Raw genomic sequence first — 24855 nt, forward strand, 5'->3', positions numbered from 1 at the left:
AAAAAGAGGGAAGGCCCAAAACAACAGGCAAAATTGTTCTCTTTGGTGAATATATGGAAAATTGGTTCTTGGGAAATGATATGGCATAACACTGAGTATGCTCTGCAAGTTACCTTACAGGCTGGTGAAGAACACAATTCTTTCACTAGGTGACTGAATGCCAGTCATTAAATCAAAAAAAGATTGTGGCTGAAACTGAATTGGATATGCATCCACCGACATGTATTGAGGCAGCCTGCTAGAGAAGGCGCGAGGGGGAAAGAGGACAATCTGGCTTAAAGACTTACCCCCTTAGCCCCACAAAGGGCAATCTGAAGAGGAAGCCCTCTGCTCCCAACCAACAGGTATCTAGAGGCAAAGAGCTGGCTGTTCCCCTCCCAATACGTCCAGTTTTTAAATCTCTGCTAAATGAGGCCAGATCTAAAGTCACTCATTTTCCCAGCCTGTGATAAATCTTGCAGACAATGCAGCCTCAGACTGTTAGAGGAGAAAAATGGATGGGTCAGAGTATTGAGAGTTGCAGATGAGCGAACGTTCTTCATGATCTCACTTTACCTGGGCAGCTTCACAGCACACTCCACAGAAACCACTGAGTGGGAATGGGAAGAGGTTTGCAGAGCAGGCCTATCGTTCTATTAAATAAATAACCCTGCTGCAGATCCAGCACCATAGCCCTGTAGGGCTCCCTCTGCCTGGAAAGGCTGCAGCAATTTGGAGCTGGATCAAGCCCTTAGTTTTTAGGGTAAGAGAAGGAAGAAAACAGATCAAGAGCGCAAATTATATGTCCATATTGGCAAAACAAATGAAAAGAAGCCAACAGTTTTATAGCCCAGCAGCAGCAGGAACAGGAGAAACATAAAAACAGGGAACATACAAGTCAAACAACAAAACCGGAGGTCAGCAATTGTTACATTTCCAAACTGGAAGAGAGTTGCCATAAAGTTATGTCTTTTTTAACAAAATGATTTGAGTTTGTCTACATGGTGGGGTATAATGCCCTCTATAGGGATGTTATTTCTGAAGCGCACCAACATGCTGTACATTAATTGGTCCTCTAAGACCCTGCTGGCGCACACTGAAGGCTCCCTAGTGCGCTTTACCGTAGTACCATTTCAAACAATATCACATTAAAGCACACCAGCAGGGTCTACACAGACTAATTCATGCCCACCATGTTAGTGCGCTTTACAGCCATAAAGCACATTACCCCACTGCTGATCAGTGATACTCAGACTGAGGCTCGGGAGTGGCTCTTTAATGTGTCTCTTGTGGCTCTTTGCAGCACATGATATTAAAACACTGTGATTTAATTATTAACTAATTTAAGTTATCAACCACTCAGGATGCTTTTACTATGTTATTAACCAACTGTAGAATACTTTTTCAGTCATTTTGCTATGAGAATAAATATTAATAATAAATAAGACAGAGAGAGAGAAAATGAAACAATGAATTCATACTACTATGGCTCTTTTGTGTAACGCTGATCGCTAAAATGGCTCCTGAACCACAGAGATCTGAGTATCACTGCCTTAGATTAACAACAAATGATATTCTGGCCCAGATTGGAAATTTCCACACACAAAAAAAAGGACGGCAAGACCATAGGAAGTGTTGTACAATACGTACACTTCGATAAACCTGTAATAGTGACACACCATCACTCCCTATTTTGACAGCAAATGTGGTAACAAGAAATAAAATATTTTATGTGCAAGCAAGACACAGCATTGGCAATAGCAAGATATGGCTTCTGACACTGGCCAGTGACAAGTGCTTCTGTAATATAGAGACTTGGCAGAAAAGCACAGTGAAAACTGTAGATCTTAGCATCATCAAGGCTGGCAGAGTAGCATGACTTCCACTACTTTCTAGGGTTTGACATAAAATATTAAAGAGAACTCTTATTTTCCAGACTGAACTAAGACCCATTTTAAAAATACTCATATGGAAGGAAATAATGTTAAACAGGCCATTCAGAAAGTGCTGGGTTGGATCTCCAAGAGACAATGGTTTGCACCACATACAAAAAAATTTCACTCAACCCAATGACAGTATAAGACATTTTTAGAAATTAATATAGGAAGGTTTCACTCTGCAAAATTACTGTTACCAACCTGAAAAGGAGCGACGTTTTATGTTCAGTTCATTTGACACACGTACTTCAGTGCATAGTTTCAGCATCAGTAACATAGTAATGATCATGATAATGCTTTGCCACAGAAGAGGGGACTCAAAATGCCTTCCAAACCTAAAAAGTAAGATAAAAATATATAAACATCTCAAGATGATGATCTTTATACCCAATTACCTTCAATCCTATTTAGGTGTTTAACGATTGGATCCTTAATCGCCATAACTGACAAATTTGCAAAGCTGAAGAGAAGAATTACTCTAACAGAGATCTAGCTGCATGTAACCCAACCATATTCCACTTGCACTTGTAGCCATAGGCGCCGACTCTGTGGGTGCTCTGGGGCTGGATCACCCATGGAAAAAAATAGTGGGTGCTCAGCACCCACCAGCCACAGCTAGTGAAACCCCAACGAGCTAATTAGAGGCACTGCCAAACTGCTGTTTGCCAGCTGGGGGAGGGCGGAGAGCGGTGGGCGGGGGCACAGTGGGTGTGGAGCTCCCCTGGGGAAAACTAGAAGTCGGTGCCTATGCTTGTAGTAATGCCCCTGGATCGGACACCTGGGAACTCTGGATCTAAAAGCATGAGTTTCTGTTGCCTGAGCTAAAGGACCAGGCCCATTAGCTTGAATGAAGAGGCAGACTTGCAAACCTGGTCTAGTCACTAGAAGGGGATAAAGAACTACATTGCATTAGCATGAGACATACATTTCTTTCCTCTATTAAGTGAAGACACTGTTAAGTAAAGAACTCCTGCACTATATACTAAGTTCCCTAAATATAATTTTAAAATACATTACATTAAATCATAAGCCCATACCATCCCATCCCCAAAAAACCACAACTACCAATCTATGATGTTTAATCCAACAGTGCCCCAACAAACCTACAAACACCCGCTCTTACTGCACTCCCACCACTCCAGAAGTCTGGGAGAAGAGAGAGACATCACTTTTGGGGCATACTGCAATCTCATTTGGACTAATTTGGACCATGCTTAGGGAAATGAACTCCAAAGTTTCAGGAAACAGCTACTTGATTGTTCAGAGATGTGGAAACCTGAACGGAAAATGTTTTCTCCCCTGCCTCCCCCAATTTAATTTATGTTTGCTTATTGATGCTGTCTGGTGGGAATTACTGACCTCTCCTACATGTAATGCGGGAAGAGGAACTTGGATAGTAGCCAATACTTAATGAAGAGTCCATCGTCCATGATTGTTTTCTATGATAGAATCTAATGCAAGACTCTTCAGTGAGGATTGGCTGCTATCCAAGTTCCTCTTCCCGCATTACACATAGGAGAGCTCAGTATAATACCCAACAGACATCACCAATAAGCAAACAAAAGTAGGGTTTTTATTTTTTGTGAAAAGGGAAGGAAGAGAGGAAAAGCCTTTCCCATACAGATCTGGTGCAAAATATATTCGATTTATTGTAGAAAGGCTCTGGGCACATGATTGTGACCTCTCTCTCAGCTCAAACAACCTTGCTAGGGTGTATGCCTCAGAAATTCTTATTGCTTCAAGGAAGCAATTTGGGGAACTAAACAGTGTGCTTTCACTCGCTCTGTAATTCTGGGCCACATTTCCTATCTGCCACTCCAAATACACCCACAAAATAGTCACCCAGGCCACTGCCTCATCACCCCACAAACATTGTGCTGCCATCAGCTAAGAAGACAGGAGACAACACTTACAGGAGTAGGGTGATGATTTGTTTAATTAATGTTTTACAAAGCTCTGGCAAATGTAAAGTATAGTATGTATAACGAGCCGTTAGTATGCATGAGAGTATGATGCAAGGTCTCCCATACACCAGGGCGCAAGAGTCTGGATATAATACTTTAACTTGGGTTTCTTTCAAAATAGAGCTCTGAGCTAGTCAACGAGACACTCGGACAGTACCAAGCATATTTGCCAGTAAGCCCTTGCATTGTATGAATGCTGAAGGAGTTCTTTACTTCCACTAGAGTCTTTAGGGAGACTCAAGTTTTGTTGTTATGGGGTCAAATCGGCCCCCATGCGGGTGATGCCCAGTAGTGGGGAGAAACTGGAAAGTCCTTGATTCTGGACTTGCTGAGTTTTCTTGGAACTTTTCCTTTTGTGGGTGGCCAGGTTCGTCCCCAATGGAACAGACCATCCCCAGGGAACTGGCCGAGGGGGGGCCCTAACTGCCTAGTGCCACAGAGCTGGGGCCATCCATTATGAAACCACGAGCCCGCACAATGTCTCCTTGGATACCAGTGGCCTATGGCTCTTGTCTACATGGCTGCAACAAGGCAACTAATACCCTGGGGGGAGGGGAAGGGTGACACTGCAGTAGACCATACCATGGTAGGGTCAGCATTAACAAATTTGGAGGGTTGCTGCGGGTGGGGAGATGATGCAGCCAAGTGTACAAACTCCCCTCTCATCCGCAGAGAACTCAGGTCAGGAACTCAGGTCAGGTTTCCATTGAGTCAGGAAGAAAGAGGATGGAGTGGAGCAAAACAGAGTTGCCATTACTCCCCAGTCTGTGCCCCTGCTCCTTGCCAGGGCAAACTCAGCAAATGCTGCTGCATCTGCAGTTTCAGGGGAACCTGATGTAGAGAGTCCACAAGGGACAGTTTGCATTGCACTGACCATGACCCAGAGCTCCATGGGTGTAGTGAGAGGAGCATCACACACAGCTCTGTGGCAAAAGCCGGATTCCCAAGGGTCCTCAAGTTATTTATCCCGTTAACATGGCCATGATACATAGAAGAAGTGGGGACCCTATGTCGTAAGAGAATGTCTCTATTAGGGGTGGAGCTAGGGGCTAGCAGATAAACACACAAGTTCTGGACACATTACTGAGCCAAATCCATGCTGCCATGACAGAGGAGCTTGGGAGTGTTACACAGCAGATCTCGGACCTGACAACCAAGGAGCCCATATTAATTGTTTTGCTGGAGGCTTCAAAACTGAGGAACTAACCCAGTCCACTGCTTTCATCCAGGAAAGAGAGGAGAGAATCTGTCCCACTGTTAGCAACTATTACCAAAAGTCCTCTACTGTAGGTGTATGAAATACTGTACTTATCCCCATTACAAGTCCATTTTTATAAGAGCTAATTTAGGACTACACTGGCAGCACTGGTGCTGAAGTTTATTTATTCACAGGATAGGGACAGCATGGACAGTACTGGTACTAGTTTCCCCTTACTGCCACACTAATGTTCTTCCAGCCTGACCCAGAGGGAGCCCATAGAGTCTCTACTGGCTTATTCACTCCTTGGTACATTTGTTGAGAGTGCTGCCAACAATATCAACTGTTAGGCAGATATCTGCCTACTACAAACAGAAACGATTCCTGGATCCCAATAAGACAAACAGAAACAAGCTAATTGCCTCAGGCTACCAGCTATCAGCTATAAAACAATTTACAACCATCATAAGCTAGGTTTCAGAGTAACAGCCGTGTTAGTCTGTATTCGCAAAAAGAAAAGGAGGACTTGTGGCACCTTAGAGACTAACCAATTTATTTGAGCATAAGCTTTCGTGAGCTACAGCTCACTTCATCGGATGCATACTGTGGAAAGTGTAGAAGATCTTTTATATACACACAAAGCATGAAAAAATACCTCCTCCCACCCCACTCTCCTGCTGGTAATAGCTTATCTAAAGTGATCACTCTCCTTACAACGTCTATGATACTCAAGGTGGGCCATTTCCAGCACAAATCCAGGGTTTAACAAGAACGACTGAGGGGGAGGGGGGGTAGGAAAAAACAAGGGGAAATAGGTTACCTTGCATAATGACTTAGCCACTCCCAGTCTCTATTCAAGCCTAAGTTAATTGTATCCAATTTGCAAATGAATTCTAATTCAACAGTTTCTCGCTGGAGTCTGGATTTGAAGGTTTTTTGTTGTAATATAGCAACTTTCATGTCTGTAATCGCGTGACCAGAGAGATTGAAGTGTTCTCCGACTGGTTTATGAATGTTATAATTCTTGACATCTGATTTGTGTCCATTTATTCTTTTACGTAGAGACTGTCCAGTTTGACCAATGTACATGGCAGAGGGATACTCTCATGGATACTCTCATAAAAAAACAACCTTCCACACAAACTTCCTCGTGGCTGGACTTTACTAAAACTAGACAAGCCATTTACAACACACACTTTGCTTCTCCACAAAAGAAAAAGGACACTAAACTTTCTAAACTACTACACGCCACAAGGGGCCACAGCAATGGTTCCCTCAACCCACCCAGCAATACTGTTAACCTTATCAGCCCAGCAGAAGCAGCTGTCTAGCTCGGGGCCTCTCCTTCTGCCCCTCCACCCCCACGAACATGATACAGTTCTGTGGTGACCTAGAATCCTATTTTCGACGTCTCCGACTCAAGGAATATTTCCAACATACCTCTGAACAACATACTAATCCACAGAGACCTCCCTACCAACACTACAAAAAGAAGGATTCTAGGTGGACTCCTCCTGAAGGTCGAAACAGCAGACTGGACTTCTACATAGAGTGCTTCCGCTGATGTGCACGGGCTGAAATTGTGGAAAAGCAGCATCACTTGCCCCATAACCTCAGCCGTGCGGAACACAATGCCATCCACAGCCTCAGAAACAACTCTGACATCATAATCAAAAAGGCTGACAAAGGAGGTGCTGTTGTCATCATGAATAGGTCGGAATATGAACAAGAGGCTGCTCGGCAGCTCTCCAACGCCACTTTCTACAAGCCATTACCCTCTGATCCCACTGAGAGTTACCAAAAGAAACTACAGCATTTGCTCAAGAAACTCCCTGAAAAAGCACAAGGTCAAATCCGCACAGACACACCCCTGGAACCCCGACCTGGGATATTCTATCTACTACCCAAGATCCATAAACCTGGAAATCCTGGGCACACCATCATCTCAGGCATTGGCACCCTGACAGCAGGATTGTCTGGCTTTGTAGACTCCCTCCTCAGGCCCTATGCTACCAGCCCTCCCAGCTACCTTCGAGACACCACTGAATTCCTGAGGAAACTACAATCCATTGGTGATCTTCCTGATAACACCATCCTGGCCACTATGGATGTAGAAGCCCTCTACACCAACATTCCACACAAAGATGGACTACCAGCCGTCAAGAACACTATCCCCGATAATGTCACGGCTAACCTGGTGGCTGAACTTTGTGACTTTGTCCTTACCCATAACTATTTTACATTTGGGGACAATGTATACCTTCAGATCAGCGGCACTGCTATGGGTACCCGCATGGCCCCACAGTATGCCAACATTTTTATGGCTGACTTAGAACAATGCTTCCTCAGCTCTTGTCCCCTAATGCCCCTACTCTACTTGCGCTATATTGATGACATCTTCATCATCTGGACCATGGAAAAGAAGCCCTTGAGGAATTCCACCATGATTTCAACAATTTCCATCTCACCATCAACCTCAGCCTGGTCCAGTCCACACAAGAGATCCACTTCCTGGACACTACAGTGCTAATAAACGATGGTCACGTAAACATCACCCTATACCGGAAACCTACTGACCGCTATTCCTACCTACATGCCTCCAGCTTTCACCCTGACCACACCACACAATCCATCGTCTACAGCCAAGCTCTGCGATACAACCGCATTTGCTCCAACCCCTCAGACAGAGACAAACACCTACAAGATCTCTGTCAAGCATTCTTACAACTACAATACCCACCTGCAGAAGTAAAGAAACAGATTGATAGAGCCAGAAGAGTTCCCAGAAGTCACCTACTACAGGACAGGCCTAACAAAGAAAATAACAGAACGCCACTAGCCACCACCTTCAGCCCCCAACTAAAACCCCTCCAACGCATTATTAAGGATCTACAACCTATCCTGAAGGATGACCCAACACTCTCACAAATCTTGGGAGACAGGCCAGTCCTTGCCTACAGACAGCCCCCCAACCTGAAGCAAATACTCACCAGCAACCACATACCACACAACAGAACCACTAACCCAGGAACCTATCCTTGCAACAAAGCCCGTTGACAACTATGCCCACATATCTATTCAGGGGACACCATCACAGGGCCTAATAACATCAGCCACACTATCAGAGGCTCGTTCACCTGCACATCCACCAATGTGATATATGCCATCATGTGCCAGCAATGCCCCTCTGCCATGTACATTGGTCAAACTGGACAGTCTCTACGTAAAAGAATAAATGGACACAAATCAGATGTCAAGAATTATGACATTCATAAACCAGTCGGAGAACACTTCAATCTCTCTGGTCACGCGATTACAGACATGAAAGTTGCTATATTACAACAAAAAAACTTCAAATCCAGACTCCAGCGAGAAACTGTTGAATTGGAATTCATTTGCAAATTGGATACAATTAACTTAGGCTTGAATAGAGACTGGGAGTGGCTAAGTCATTATGCAAGGTAACCTATTTCCCCTTGTTTTTTCCTACCCCCCCTCCCCCTCAGACGTTCTTGTTAAACCCTGGATTTGTGCTAGAAATGGCCCACCTTGATTATCATACACGTTGTAAGGAGAGTAGTCACTTTAGATAAGCTATTACCAGCAGAAGAGTGGGTCTGTGTGTGTGTTTGGGGGCGGGGTGAGAAAACCTGGATTTGTGCTGGAAATGGCCCAACTTGATTATCATACACATTGTAAGGAGAGTGATCACTTTAGATAAGCTAGTACCAGCAGGAGAGTGGGGTGGGAGGAGGTATTTTTTCATGCTTTGTGTGTATATAAAAGATCTTCTACACTTTCCACTGAATGCATCCGATGAAGTGAGCTGTAGCTCACGAAAGCTTATGCTCAAATAAATTGGTTAGTCTCTAAGGTGTCACAAGTATATCATAAGCTAGTGGCACATTAGAACTAGTAATCAGATCAGAGATGGAAAGCTGTATTATCAACCTTCTGAGTCATCTAGCACTTTAGATATAAGATGGAAGGGGAAAAAAACACTACACAAGAGAGTTCACCTGGGACTGAACATACATGGCAAGGTTTCCATAGCCACTTCAAACAACATATGAGAATTTAACAAACTCCAGCACACACAGGACAAAAGTTGCACTACATAAACTTTCATTCTATGATTCTGCCTAGCCAACGCACTTCAAGTGAAATTCTTCTAGATACGGTGTTCTATTCTAAACAACTTGAAAGCAAACAGCTCCTATTTTGGTCAACATAATGGACATTAACATGGGGAAAGCATCATGTACACTCCAGTTTGTATTTGAAATTATGCTTCAGGAGCCAGCCTGGCAAAAGCATCACACCAGGACATGGGGGATCCAAATTTAAGATTCTATTACCTCTCCATTCCCAAATGGGCTGGGGAGGTGACAGGGACTGGAAGTGGAGAAGAGCCTCGTGTTGCTATGCAGTGACTATTCTAGATGTTTCAGAAGCAGCATTCAACCCTTCTCTCCCCACCTGCCAAAGGTGGTGAATATTTTCGCTAAAGCAGGGCTTGAGGGTGGGAACAGTAAAGAAGCTGTTCATAAAAGTAGGAGGGATCCTTAGGGTACTAACTGGGGCTCAGGGAAAGAGGAATACAGGATTGAAGCATTTTTTTTTATTGTTGTTCTTTCTTTCCAAGTTTCTGGCTGGTAACTATTATATAGCTAAACAACTGTGACATTTACAGTATTTGGGGTGTCCAATGTCAGACCTCGAAGTAGTTTCCCTGTCTACTTATACAATATTTTACAGTAATAATACAGTAAAGAGTTCTGGTTTTTTGAACATATACAACTTTCTTTAAATACCAGTAATATTTTCTGTTTAAAATAATCTTAACTGTTAGTGTTCATAAAACTGAGAGGCTGAACTGGGCTAGAGCCAGACAAACTGACTAGTCACCATGAGTTTGTCTGAATAACTCTACCAACACACCTCCATCTTCTTGCAACAATCCTGTTATTCCAGTCCTGGGCCTACCTTGACAGAAACTGCAGATTGTGTGGAGACAAGCCACACTGTCTACCAGTTTTGTGATCTAAAAAGCAAGGAGTTGGCAGAGACTAACCTTAACTTCACTAGCAGCCAAGCTGGGTTTGAATGCAAGTCTTTGTATATGAAAGCTTAATACGCTAACCTACTATAGCATTTAAAGCCCAGGTCAAGATCCTCTGCAGTTTCTTAAGAGATTCTAATGCAGGGTGGAAGCTGGGTTACAGGCTGACACTGTGTAACCCAAACTATCAGGCTCATGGGTGACAGCTTGATGCAGCAGCCCAATGGTAGTGAGCAGGAAGTGTAAAAGAGAAAACAAAACTAGTTTCAGAATATGATCTGCCTGCTAAGAACTGCTTCTCCATATGTGAGCTCCCCAGATTTTGTGTGGCACAGAACATATATTTTAAAATAATATATTAAAACCTACATTTATATTTTATTCTTCCTGTACAAAATAAAGTTTGCCGAAAAATGCTAGTGACTGAAGAGAGGAAGTCATGTGGGCATTTCTATTTCAGTAACAATTAGTATGGGAAAGCTGCTCTATGCACTGCACTCTCCTACCATGGCATTCTCTCTACTAGGGGACTCCTTTGCTGGTCAGTAGTATCTTCTCACCTTCACTTTACACTAGTGACCAGCAATTCTTTTTAATCAGTAAAGCCAAAATAAAGTCTAAGCAGCAGAAGTTTCTCCCATCCCTCAAACAGTCCTGCCAGTAGATGCCCCTAGATCACCCACTATCAGAGCCGAGGACTAGTCAGTGTGGAGAAAGGTCAGATATAACTGCAGCTGCCTACCTTTCCCCTTCACACTGTGCAGGCTAGACTGTAAATTCTTTGGGGGCAGAGACCATCTTTTTTCAATCTGTGTTTGTACAGTACCTTGCACAATCAGAGTACTGGTCAATGACTGGGACTGCCAGGCACAACTGCATTACTATTTACACACACACACACACCTCACTCTATCCTAGGCAGCAGTGAACCCAAGATCTTGTTAGAGACTTGTTTGGGCCAGGGCTTGTTGTTCTGATTAAAATAAATGAGGTTAAGTGGAATATACTTGCTCAAAAAGTAACCTGAAAGCTGAGGTCTGCACTGAACTTTTTCAAAATAGTTTCAGATATTCAAAACTGGAAGGGTCCCTTAAATCAGTCTCAGCAGCTTTAAATTAAGGTGAACATATTGCTGGAGAACTCCTCCAGGGCTTGAAGCTTTTTGGCAGTGCTGTGTGGCTTCAGGACAGTGACCCACTAAAACTATATGCTAGAACTATTAGGGGGGAAAAATGTGGTGCAACTTGTGATTCCGAATATTGTCTCTTTTTTCCCTTTACTACCCCATGTGCCTGTATCCACCTCTTGTCTCATGCCATATATTTAGACTGTAAGCTCCTGGGGGCAGAAACCATCTTTTTGATCTGGGTTTGTAGAGTGCAGTCCTGGCCTATGACTAGGGCTCCTCCATATTATGATAATACAAATAAATATTCAAATTGACAGGAAGCTTTATCCCTAAACCCATCTAGAGGCATCCAAGATATTGCATAATCAAAGCCCTCTGAAAGTCAGGAGGAATCTTTCCATTTACCTCAGTAGGCCCTGGATCAGGGGCATAATCCTCAACTGGTGTAAACTGTCAGAACTCCACTGCAGCGAACTGAGCTGTGACAATTTACACCAGCCAAGGATCTGCCACCAGGACTTTAACACACACCCAGGCAGTAAACTGACTGCAGCTGCATGCTCAGTGTTTCTTTGGCTGACAAAGAACAAATATGGGAAGCTAAGATAAAGGAAAATGGTCTTTTATTCAGGAGACTTCATTCACATGTTTCCCCCAACCCATATCTTGGGCACTTCAGCTCAGGAAAACCAGCCTTGGCCTATCAACCATTCCTATTTTTTAATTAGTAGAGCAAAGGCTACAGTGCTTTATCCTGCAATTACAAAAAAAAATTAAAGAAATCACAGGTAACCTTATATGGCAGTTAGTACATCTCAATTTGATGAGACAAAGGACTGCACCACAACTCAAAAGACTCCAGCCTGCTGAGCACAGCAGGAAGCAGGACTACTGTTGGCTGACCTTACTTATTAAGATATAACTAGAACGCCTACCATCTACTTCAGAGAAATCTTTTCAAATTTCCTTTCCTTGGCGTAGGCCACGTATTTGTTCTGCTAATATTAAACAGTCTGTGGAACATTTTGTACACCAAACTCAGGAAACCCCATTATGAACTTTACAACAAAATAACTGTATTCTAGTGACAGGTTTCAGAGTAACAGCCGTGTTAGTCTGTATTCGCAAAAAGAAAAGGAGTACTTGTGGCACCTTAGAGACTAACCAATTTATTTGAGTATGAGCTTTCGTGAGCTACAGCTCACTTCATCGGATGCATACCGTGGAAACTGCAGCAGTCTGGACCCATGGAAAAGAAGCCCTTGAGGAATTCCACCATGATTTCAACAATTTCCATCCCACCACCAACCTCAGCCTGGTCCAGTCCACACAAGAGATCCACTTCCTGGACACTACAGTGCTAATAAACAATGGCCACATAAACACCACCCTATACCGGAAACCTACTGACCGCTATTCCTACCTGCATGCCTCCAGCTTTCACCCTGACCACACCACACGATCCATCGTCTACAGCCAAGCTCTGCGATACAACCGCATTTGCTCCAACCCCTCAGACAGAGACAAACACCTACAAGATCTCTGTCCAGCTTTCTTACAACTACAATACCCACCTACGGAAGTGAAGAAACAGATTGATAGAGCCAGAAGAGTTCCCAGAAGTCACCTACTACAGGACAGGCCTAACAAAGAAAATAACAGAACGCCACTAGCCACCACCTTCAGCCCCCAACTAAAACCCCTCCAACGCATTATTAAGGATCTACAACCTATCCTGAAGGATGACCCAACACTCTCACAAATCTTGGGAGACAGGCCAGTCCTTGCCTACAGACAGCCCCGCAACCTGAAGCAAATACTCACCAACAACCACATACCACACAACAGAACCACTAACCCAGGAACTTATCCTTGCAACAAAGCCCGTTGCCAATTGTGCCCACATATCTATTCAGGGGACACCATCACAGGGCCTAATAACATCAGCCACACTATCAGAGGCTCGTTCACCTGCACATCCACCAATGTGATATATGCCATCATGTGCCAGCAATGCCCCTCTGCCATGTACATTGGTCAAACTGGACAGTCTCTACGTAAAAGAATAAATGGACACAAATCAGATGTCAAGAATTATAACATTCATAAACCAGTCGGAGAACACTTCAATCTCTCTGGTCACGCAATCACAGACATGAAGGTCGCTATCTTAAAACAAAAAAACTTCAAATCCAGACTCCAGCGAGAAACTGCTGAATTGGAATTCATTTGCAAATTGGATACTATTAATTTAGGCTTAAATAGAGACTGGGAGTGGCTAAGTCATTATGCAAGGTAGCCTGTTTCCTCTTGTTTTTTCCTACCCCCCCCCCCCCACAGATGTTCTGGTTTAACTTGGATTTAAACTTGGAGAGTGGTCAGTTTAGATGAGCTATTACCAGCAGGAGAGTGAGTTTGTGTGTGTATGGGGGTGGGGGGGATGTGAGAAAACCTGGATCTATGCAGGAAATAGCCCGACTTGATTATGTAAAGAGTTGTCACTTTGGATGGGCTAGCACCAGCAGGAGAGTGAATTTGTGGGGTGGGGGGGGTGGAGGGTGAGAAAAGCTGGATTTGTGCTGGAAATGGCCCACCTGTTGATCACTTTAGATAAGCTATTACCAGCAGGACAGTGGGGTGGGAGGAGGTACTGTTTCATATTCTCTGTGTATATATAAAGTCTGCTGCAGTTTCCACGGTATGCATCTGATGAAGTGAGCTGTAGCTCACGAAAGCTCATGCTCAAATAAATTGGTTAGTCTCTAAGGTGCCACAAGTACTCCTTTTCTTTTTGCGAATACAGACTAACATGTTCCTCTGAAACCAACCATAAAACAGTGATTTAGATAAGTCAGTCTCAAGTACTCAGCTTCAGAGGAGCCATAACAAAGCTGGCTCCATCTAGGTTAGAATGTGATACCCTCCCAGAGGCTATGCCTGGGATCAAAGGAGAGCTAAAACCTCAAAGACCCTAGAAAAAGCAGAGGGCGATTAGGTGAGCTGGGAGACGCTGACAGGTTGGGATAGAGAGAGACAAAAGACATGGGTTACAGCCCCCTGAGTGTCAACTATGTCCTTGTTTGAGAGTGGGTGAATTGCAGAAATCCACCCCAGGTGAGGTAAAGGCGTGAGGCCTGCCACCTGTAGGAGTTGCATTCATGAGACCCAAAGAAGGGACAGCGACGCAGCTAGTCCACAACCATTATAGCTTGCACATCTAAATGCCTAGTGATTTTTAATAAGAGTTGTACATGTACCAGGAAAGCAGAATCAGGCCTATTATTGTCTATAATAATACAGATTTATTATTTCTTGTGTACAGGTCTTCTCACACTGCCTTTCAGCAAAGGCCTGGTGCAGAAACAAACCTGCTGCTTGAACAGAACTGTGCTGAAAACTCTGGAAAAAGTTAAAATTATTTTTAACTCACTTCAAAAGAAAAATTTAAGAGGCACTTTTAGCAAGGGAAACACAATGCTGAAGAGACAAAGTTAAGGAAATCACACTACTGTCATTGCGTGAAGACGCAAGTTCTCAGCCTTTGATAATACCCTAAATGAAGAATTAGAGGAAAGAGGGCAAGAGGAGGGCAAAAATTGAGTCCTTTAACTTCAAAAATAAAAAAAAGCCATCTCCTCTTTCATTGGCAGTGGAATAACTGGAAGGGAAATCTTGAAAAGTAGTAGTATCTAATAGAGGCACGATCATGATTCTTGCCCTTAGTGCTAGTACTAATTTCTGAGTTAGTATCACAGTCCTGCCATGCCAGCTTTAGCTGTAGAAACACTTAACAGTAGATTTCATGGAGATAAGTGAGTATTTGCAGATTGGAGGGCAAGGGGAAGGTCACACTCCTCCTGTTTTAAAACTAGTTGATTTTTTAAATTAAAAAAGAGGGGCAGATTACGGGAGTGGGTTATGGAGGAGGTTCAGTGGGCACAGTGCGTGGGAATACGTGGTTTCATGCAGTAGCAGGGGAGACAATTTCGGAGATTGTGGGGGATAGGAAAGAACCAGGAGTCAGGCATGAGTGTGTGTGTTGGTAATACGCACACTACATTAGCACTGAACCCTATTATCATGATAGAATCATGAGCAAAAAATAAGTGAGATTTGTTCTGGAAAAAAGCAAGCTAGTCACGTGGGGATACGCACATATTGAACGTGAGGGTGACTCTGGAAGGCCTTAAAGGTGCAGACAAAGTTAGATAGCAGTATGCATTGTCATATAGATACAAAAAAGGCCAGTGCAATTTATGAGGACGTGCTCAGAGGCAATACATCACAAAAAAGTGCACTAAGAGTCTCTCTCTGGTACACCTGTAATAGTGTGTTCAATTCCAGGAACAACAGTTCCAGAAAGATATTGACAAACTCAAGGGAGTTCAGAGAAGAACAACAAAAGCTATCAGGGGACTAGAGAAATTGCTTGAAAGGAAAGATAATTAAATATGTATAGCAATGCTAAGCAATATTTGGAGCTAGGGGAATAACATGATTAGACCCTTCAAATATTTCTAGACCTATGGCTATATATCTAGAGAGAGAGAGAGAGAGAGAGAGAGAGAGAGCGCACGTGTACACTTAGACAAAAAGGGGGAGGAATTAGCATAGTACATCAGCGCAGAACCAGGAGTAATGGAGGGATCAGGGGAAAACAATTTAGGAAAGAATTTAGGCTCAGTGCCAAGAAAACCAGCTTGACAGAGGCATGTATCAGGCTGTAGAATAGTCTACAAAGTGGGGTGGAAGTCTCATCCCATGGTGCTTTTACAAGTAGAAAGGACAAAAACACTAGAAGATGAATTGTAGGGAACAGCCCTGTCCTGGCAGGAGGATGGACCAAATGATCCAACAGGCCTTTTTTTTTTTTTTTTTTTTTTTTTTTTTACCATGAATCATAGAAGATTAGGGTTGGAAGAGACTTCAGGAGGTCATCTAATCCAACCCCCTGCTCAAAGCAGGAACACCTCTTATCATTATCATGAACTCTTATCATTATCTATATACACCTTTAGAGTAATCATAAATTTTAGTGTCAATACCCAGTCATATTTTGTTTCAAGTACTGATCTTGCCCCAGCTGGTCATAAAGTGATATCAGGAGTAGGATTACAATGAAAGAATTACTATGCTTAACAACAACAACAACGAGAGAGAATGAATTACTGGCTGCTCTCTGACATGATTAAGACAAGAGTACCTTTAAAAACTGAATCTTGCTTTGTGCATTAATCATTCATATGCATCAGAACTGTATTCACTCAAAAAAGCACTTTCTTTGCATTTCACAGTACATTCTGCAATACCATGGATGCCATAACCTTTTCATTGTGTGAGGTATCCTCCTAAGACCATACCATTTTAGTATGATGGCAGTTGCTTTATAGAGAACAGTACATGGGTCTTTTCATCTCTAACTTGTATTTCAGTGGAACTACTGGCATAGCAAGGGACTATTCACTGCAAGTGAGGGTGGAAAAATCAGAACCTAGAGGTTTTGCAAGGTCAAGCCTGTAGTATTTACCCAGTGTGGGTGGCTATATCACGTACTTTGAACTTTTATTTCTAGGCCACACCAACTTGATAACTGTGACAGCATTCTGAAGTCTGGTTCTGTGCTTTGGACTCAATTGAAGCAATTTAAAACAATGCAGGGACTTTCAAGATCAGAACACAGAGAATGACACAAAGCTAGAATCCATTAGAGAAATTGTTATAATATGTAGCTACTCAAAATAACAATAGCATGAAAGGACACCATTAGCTTGAAATAAATATTTTTTTTAAAAGTGTTTCCTTTCTCATTTTACAAATAACTCTCTAAGATGTTTAAAAATTTTAAACTTCTTTCAATTTAAAAATGTGGTGGTTTTTTCTTTATTTATGCTATTTACATATCTCTTAGCTTGAGCACTTAAAATAGACTAAAAATCAGGGATTCTCATTTTTCCTCGGGATTACAGGCCTCCTCTTAATAAAGCAATTGCACAGCATCTCTCTGTTAATGATAAATACTTAAATATACATAGGACTTACATGGAATAGAGAACTATCTTTATTGTCACAAGCATTTTCACATATTTGGAAAAAAAAATACTATCTGCTTTGGCTTTTCAGGTCTCATTTCCTCCCCATCACTCACAGTTCTGTTTACTCTGTTTCCCTTGCACATTAGTTTCTTTCTTTCCCCATTCTCCATTACCACATGAGCCTCCTTTCTTCCACATGCTCTTTCCCTTCTCTCCATTCCTCTCTAAGTACAATTCCAATCCCACAGGCAGTTCTGACACTACAGATGACTTCCCTACATCTAATTGCTAGCTCTGGTCCCAGAGAACAACCCGTTTCTTCTACTCACATGCAGCAGCAGACTTGTAGATGTTTTATTAGAGTCCAGGCTGCTCTTTGCAGTTAAGATCCTCAGGATCTTTACAAGCAACTGGAAACAGGTAGGAGGAGCCAGCACGTGATCCGTCAGCTCTCCCTCCGCAGACCACCAGCATTGCTCCATTAGTCAAACTGTTCTCAGAATAGTTTCCAATATTCTTACTGTTATTTCCTAATCAATTGCACTTTTAGATTCTTGTACATTCCTAATGCTGAAGTGGCCAAGTTAAAAACAAATATTCCTCTGCAGTTTTGTAACATTTATTTCTACATGGTGGGGTGTGGGGAACACACACGAGACAGGTCTATTGGTTGATAAACACAAAGCCTAGATTTCAGAGCAAAATTTGCTTTTAAATGTTCTTTACATATGAGGTTTTAAAAATATGTAATTGTTTTGAAAGGAGCACCTTCTTTCAATGCTTCTTGTCAGGCTGCTTTTTAAAGAGTGGATCTTTAAATTTTGGGCTCTGATCCTGCAAGGAGCTCCATGGGTAGACCCCCACAGCAGCCAATGAGGGCACGGGGTCTGCCTGTGCAGAGTTGTACTGAATTCAATGGAGACCTACCTGCATGGAGCAACTTGTAGGGTAGTGATGAGGGCGCGGAAAGAAAGGAAGAGATTTTTCTGAACTACTTTAGGTGTAGGCTTGTTGTTAGCATCCACTGTTAGCTTAAGAGTTTTGAAATGCAGCTTATTAACATTGATAACTATATCAGGAAGACACAAGAGATAAACAAATTTGGTACATAAGCTCTAAGCTGATGCAGATGAACCCACCTGCACCAAGACTGAATTCTGCTTCACATCTTTAAAGGGTGGGTCTCACCAAATATTACATCCTCAGAGACCTCACGTCTTTGAAATCAATTAGAGAGAAAAAGAACAAACACTGTAAGAGAATAAAAAATAAATTACCAACTTACCAAAAGAGTATTCTCAAAATATTTGCTACTAATAATACTAGACACACGTAGGTTGAAAAGCCCTCTGCATTCTGTGTCCTTTTGATGTCTCTGTACTGGGGGATGTATGGCACCACACCTCCAAATACCATCGCACCAGCTGCACCCCAGGAAACCAGCTGGTGCATTGGAACCACCAGCCACTCCAAGCCATCTGCCTCCATGCCAGGCAAAACAAAGCCGTGCAGCACCAGGGCAGCCACTGACAAGGGAGTCCCTTTCACGGTTTCTTCAGACTTAGTTGATTTTAATCATACACAGTCCTCCTGGTGCAATGTGTTGCCATGCTTCCATCATCCCTTGCACAGATGTAACCTAAAAAAAAAAAAAAAAAAAGGAAGTGGGAGGGAAATGTAAATATATCATCTGACAACAGGAATACAAGCCCCACATGCCTATGATCAGGTCAGAGCCACAGCCTCCAGTGTCACAAGTTAGCCCGGGATAGCCAAAGTGGTCAAACATATGGAGTTGTATGGTCCATGACTGGAACTCCCAGGTGCTACAGTAACACAGCTTGTGTCCAACCTCATCTGATCGCTAATATTAATATGAAACATTTCCTGCTGTTTACTTCATTTTTTGTATAAAATTAGTGCCAATGGCATAGCTATAATAGTGCAAATGGTGCACTTGCACAAGGGGCCATGAGGCTATCAGGGACCAAACACATGAGCCACCAGGGGAGGGCAATCAGGGAAATGGGGAACAGAGGGAAGGTAAAAGAACCTGGGGGGGGGGGGATTGCATCCAGGCTGGGGGAGTTGAGGGCAAGACTGAAAGAGGAGGATTGGGGAGAGCTGGGAGGACTGGATCAAAACTGGTGGAGAGTGAGAGGAGACTGTGGGTCTGTAGGGGGGCCACGAGGCAACTGGAGGGAAGCTAAGAAAGAGGTAGGGGTGGGAGGGCTGGATTAGGGCTTTGGGGGAACAGGAGAGGTAGAGGGGGCTGGAGACTAGATTGGGGCTGGGGAGACCTAGGCAGGTGTTAGGGAACAAGGGGGCTGGGAGTAGGGCTGTGCGGAACTTAAAGCAGAATGTATTTTGGAATCAGGAAGGGGTCCCCTAAATTATTCTTGCACTAGGGCCTTGTTACACCAGTGTGTAATACTTATGAAAGAGACTGACTTGACAGCCCTGGATGGAGACTGATATCCTCTAACCACAAAATAGGTAGAGCATAAATAGCAGAGAACAAGTTTTTCTACATGGCTTTGTCAGTGTGCCTCAATATTGATCTGGAAAGACCAACTTTAGCAGTGAGAAAGTTCAGTCTCTGTGGTCATTCAGTGCCTATCAGGTAGCACAGTAGCTCTCAACCAGGCATACAAGTTGCCAACACTCTCACTTTGGGAAAAGCCTGGGACTGGGGGGTAGGACAGAGAGGCCAGAAAGAGCTTGGAAACAAACACATATCTCCACCACAACACTAATGATTAGATTTGGGGAAGTGAAGATAGAAGAGAAGTCAAACAAAGCAAGGGAAAATAATTACTCTTAGAAACCAAAACAATGACAAACGTTGCCAAGAGGCTATGATAAGACTTCTCCTTAGGAGCAGGAGACACAAACTCCCAATTCCCTTTGTATAGTGGGAGGTACTTTTCAACCTAACACATAACCCAGCACATCTATGGCTGAGGCTCTGGTCCCCTCAGACTGGCCCTTCTCTCCTCTGGTCCCCCTCTTCATATTTTTTCACCTTCATTATTTAGCAGAGAGCAAAAACTAAAGCCCTGCGCTCCCCCCGTCCAAGAGAGGACACAGCAGCACCTGTGTATATTAACCACAGCCACTCAATCTAGGGTACATTTACAAACGCCTCCTTCCCCCCCGATCCCCTCCCGGTCCGGGGAAGAGACTGCGGCTCTGTAGCCAGCAGCGATTGCTGAGTCTGCAAGAGTGCCCTAACTCCAGAGAACTCCTCCGGCCCCAGAGGAGGGCAGAGCAGGCAGCATGGCTAGGGGGCTGCTCCTTTAAACCCCGTCCCGGACTGGAGTCTTTTGGAACCAGCCCCCTGCGAGACCCCACCCCGTTTCGTCTTACCTTGGGTCTGTCCCCCTCTAGAGCACTAGTGACGCGTCTGGGGGTGGTCACCAGATCCAGGCCCCTGTGGTCCCTCCAGAGCCGCACATCTCTGGGTGCTGCCGCTCCTGCCTCCCGGGCGCCTGGGGTGACATTAACCAGCAGCAGGGACAGGACCGTGGGGCTCTGTGACGTCACAATGACCAGCAGCGCCTTCGTCAATGAAGGGAAAGGCCCACCCTCTGACTCAGCCCCTCTTTCCTCTAGGTCCTAGAGGGCACCGGATCGCTTCCCAGAGCGAGGTGGTGTCCCATGAGATGTGGGCTGTGCCGGCCACAGCCGGCGGGAACCGACTGAGGGCCGCCCCCTGCAGGGACTGGCCTGTGCCAGTCACTTTATTTACAGGGCTGTGCCGGGCCCATACAGAATGAAGGGGGTAGGAGAGCACAAACTGCTGAGTGAGATTTGCAATGGCTCCTTGTAACACACCCAGCAACATCTGCTACCATCATAACAGGAAGATGCTTTAGAAAGTGCATCTGAAGGAACCAGATTAATACAAATAATTGCTTGGTATTTAGGCGGTAGTGCTTTATCCTTGAACAAAATTATTCTTTAAGCTGGCATTGTGCTTGGTCTGTTCAAGACACAAAATACAGACAGTTCCTGCCCCCCAAAGTTTACAATCAAAGGCCCCAATAATTATCATTATTTCTACTGCAGTAGTGCCTAATAACAGACCTGAACCCCACTGTGCTAGATACTGTAGAAACACAGAACAAAAAGACAACTTATTCCATCTAAGCTAGGGCTGGCAAGCGATTTAAAAAATCGTGATTAATTGCACTGTTAATAATGTGCTGTGATTAATTAAAAAAACTAGTTGCAAGTAATCACATGATTAATTGCACTGTTAATAATAGAATACCATTTATTTAAATACTTTTGGATGTTTTCTACATTTTCAAATATTGATTTCAATTACAACACAGAATACAAAATGTACAGTGCTCACTTTATTTTAATTACAAATATTTGCACTGTAAAAACAAAATAGTATTTTTCAATTCACCTAATACAAGTACTGTAGTGCAATCTCTTTATCATGAAAGTTGAACTTACAAATGTAGAATTATGTACAAAAAATAACTGCATTCGAAAATAAAACAATGTAAAACTTTAGAGCCTACAAGTCCACTCAGTCCTACTTCTTGTTCAGCCAATAGCTCAGACAAATAAGTTTGTTCACATTTGCAGGAGATAATGCTGCCCGCTTCTTGTTTACAATGTCACCCAAAAGTGAGAACAGGTGTTCTCATAGCACTGTTGTAGCCGGTGTTGCAAGATATTTACGTACCAGATGTGCTGGAGATTCATATGTCCCTTCATGCTTCAACCACCATTCCAGATGACACGCATCCATGCTGATGATGGGTTCTGCTCGATAACGATCCAAAGCAGTGCGGACTGACGCATGTTCATTTTCATCATCTGATCAGATACCACCAACAGAAGTTGGTGTACATGCATCTGACGAAGTGGGTATTCACCCACAAAAGCTTATGCTCCAATATGTCTGTTAGTCTGTAAGGTGCCACAGGACTCTTTGCCGCCTTCACCAACAGAAGGTTGATTTTCTTTTACTTTTTTTGGTGGTGGTGGTGGTGGTGGTGGTGGTTCGCATTCTGTAGTTTTCACGTTGGAGTGTTGCTCTTTTAAGACTTCTGAAATCATGCTCCACACCTCGTCCCTCTCATATTTTGGAAGGCACTTCAGATTTTTAAACCTTGGGTTGAGTGCTGTAGCTATCTTTAGAAATCTCACATTGGTACCTTCTTTGCACTTTGTCAAATTTGCATTGAAAGTGTTCTTAAAATGAACAACATGTGCTGGGTCATCATCCAAGACTGCTATAACATGAAATATATGGCAGAATGCGTGTAAAATAGAGCAGGAGACATACAATTCCCACCCAAGAAGTTCAGTCACAAATTTAATTAACACTTTATTTTTTTAATGAGAGTCATCAGCATGGAATCATGACCTCTGTAATGGTGACCAAAGCATGAAGGGGCATATGAATGTTTAGACTATCTGGCACGTAAATACCTTGCAATGTCAGCTACAAAAGTGCCAGGTGAATACCTGTTCTCACTTTCAGGTGACACTGTAAATAAGAAGTAGGACTGAGTGGACTTGTAGGCTTAAAGTTTTACATTGTTTTGGTTTTGAGTGCAGTAATGTAACAAAAAAAATCTATATTTGTAAGTAGCACTTTCACTACAGTACTTGTATGAGGTGAATTGAAAAATACTATTGAACTGAATATTATTGAATTGAAAAATAGTATTTCTTTTATCATTTTTACAGCGCAAATATTTGTAATAAAAAATAATAATATAAAGTGAGCACAGTACACTTTGTATTCTGTGTTGTAACTGAAATCTATATATTTGAAAATGTAGAAAAATATCCAAAATATTTAATAAATTTCAATTGGTATTCTATTGTTTAAGAGCGCAATTAAAACTGCCATTAATTGCGATTGAGTTAATCGTGTGAGTTAACTGCGATTTATCGACAGCCCTAACTAGGCAGATGCTTCATCCACATGGAGCCTGATTTAAGTCATTGGGCCTACTCAAGTAACCAATGCTCCCACTTTGTGTTTGGAAGATCAGGATCTAAGAAAGACAGAAACATTAGCAAGGCCAGAGGAGGGAATGACTCAGACTTTTATTTTAAATTGTTATTGATCACTCCACTTTTTGTGGGCATCAGATATAGTGACGTTGTGTACAAACATTATTGAACCCTAAGTTTTATCACCCCCACTATACATATGAGGAAACTCAGGCAGAGAAAGATGAGGTTGTGCAGTATCGCTAAAAAAATCAGACTCATGCACTCGTAGAGTTCCCTTCATCCTTTCTCACTGTTTTTAGAGACTGTCCCAGATTTGGGTCCCATGACTCTAATTTTCCTTTCTGAAGAGTTAAGAGAAATACGGCCATGCTTCCTACATTTACTACGGCTTATATAAAGACTGTTGTCCCTTGTTTGTTGCCTCAGCCAGCGGGAGGGAGAGGGAGGGGGAGGGAAGACAGAGAGAGTATGTGTGCGTGTGTACAAGTAAATAACTATAGCTTCCAGTCCCCCCAGGATATGTTCTTCAACATAATTAGATTTTTTTTTTTAACCAAAGCTGGTGGGAAAAGGATATTTTTGTGAAAAAATTGTAACTTTTTTTCCAATCAAAAAACATTCAATCAGTTTTTATAAGTGTTTCATCAAAACTAGAACCCAAGAATGTGGAAGACTGTGACTGAATTAGAACTAAAAGGGGCTTGGTCTGAGTGGAAGTTAGGTGCTAAACTGAGCCTCTAAACAGGAAGTTGTGTTTGATTTAAATAAGATGGATGTTTATTCAAGTAAATATAAAAATCACTGCACCACCATTTTGGTTTTCTCTTCCAAACTCCTGCCTTAAGTTCCCTATTGTGTTCTCAGTTACATTGCATTTTTACTGATTCCTGCTTTTGCCATAGGTAACCATAAATTAAATCATCATAAGAAATTAAATATGAGTTTTCTACACCTGAGTTTTGGGTACAATTGTCTAGTGTATCAACAACCATAAGGATTTGTGGTGAATTTTGGAAGTTAGGACACTGAAATACACAAAATGCCTGGAAGGGCTCAGGTCAATTTCTCTGAATAGTTACATCATGGTGCCACTTTTGTTTTTGTTTTTTTTTTTTCAAAGTGTGGCAGACTCAGGGACATGCACAGGGATAAAAATGTGATGGCTTTTAGAGGAGCACATTCTGTGCCCCTGCCGCACCCCTGGTACTGGAGGAGTTCGCTCTTCCCCTGGGGCCGGGAGGAGTTCTGTTTCCCTACCAATTATTCAGGGGCTGTGTCCCTGCTTGCCCCCCTCGTGCACACCCCTGGGCAGACTGTAATAGTTGTGTCCATACTATTAGTTTTTGCAGAGTATTACCACTCCATCCATTCTCACAAAGTGGATTTTTCTGGCATTAAAATCAGCAGTAGCACACAAACTACAAGCCTACTTCTATGGAATAGAGTTTCAGGTCAGACTGGATAAAAGACAACTGTCTATTAGCTACTGTTAAGTGGATGCTACTGGACAGAGATTATTAGCTGCCTTAACATCTATGTGTTTAGCTTTCTGTCAGCATC

The 24855-nt window shown here is 42.9% G+C and overlaps 1 protein-coding gene across 2 annotated transcripts in view; it reads right to left on the reverse strand.

Moving 5' to 3' along the window:
- SLC66A2 (solute carrier family 66 member 2) overlaps positions 1 to 20864 on the reverse strand; it is a 108926-nt gene extending 88062 nt beyond the window's left edge. For both annotated transcript variants that reach the window (XM_048840055.2, XM_048840054.2), the window contains exons 1-3: positions 20671 to 20864; positions 18587 to 18940; positions 2118 to 2251 (exon numbers count right to left, since the gene is read on the reverse strand). In XM_048840055.2, the coding sequence (XP_048696012.1) occupies positions 2118 to 2251; positions 18587 to 18789 (337 nt within the window). In that variant the 5' untranslated portion in view covers positions 18790 to 18940; positions 20671 to 20864. The remainder of the gene's footprint in view (positions 1 to 2117; positions 2252 to 18586; positions 18941 to 20670) is intronic.
- Positions 20865 to 24855: the final 3991 nt, after the last annotated feature.

This window comes from Caretta caretta, chromosome 2 (assembly GCF_965140235.1).
Source record: "Caretta caretta isolate rCarCar2 chromosome 2, rCarCar1.hap1, whole genome shotgun sequence".
NCBI lineage: Eukaryota > Metazoa > Chordata > Testudines > Cheloniidae > Caretta > Caretta caretta.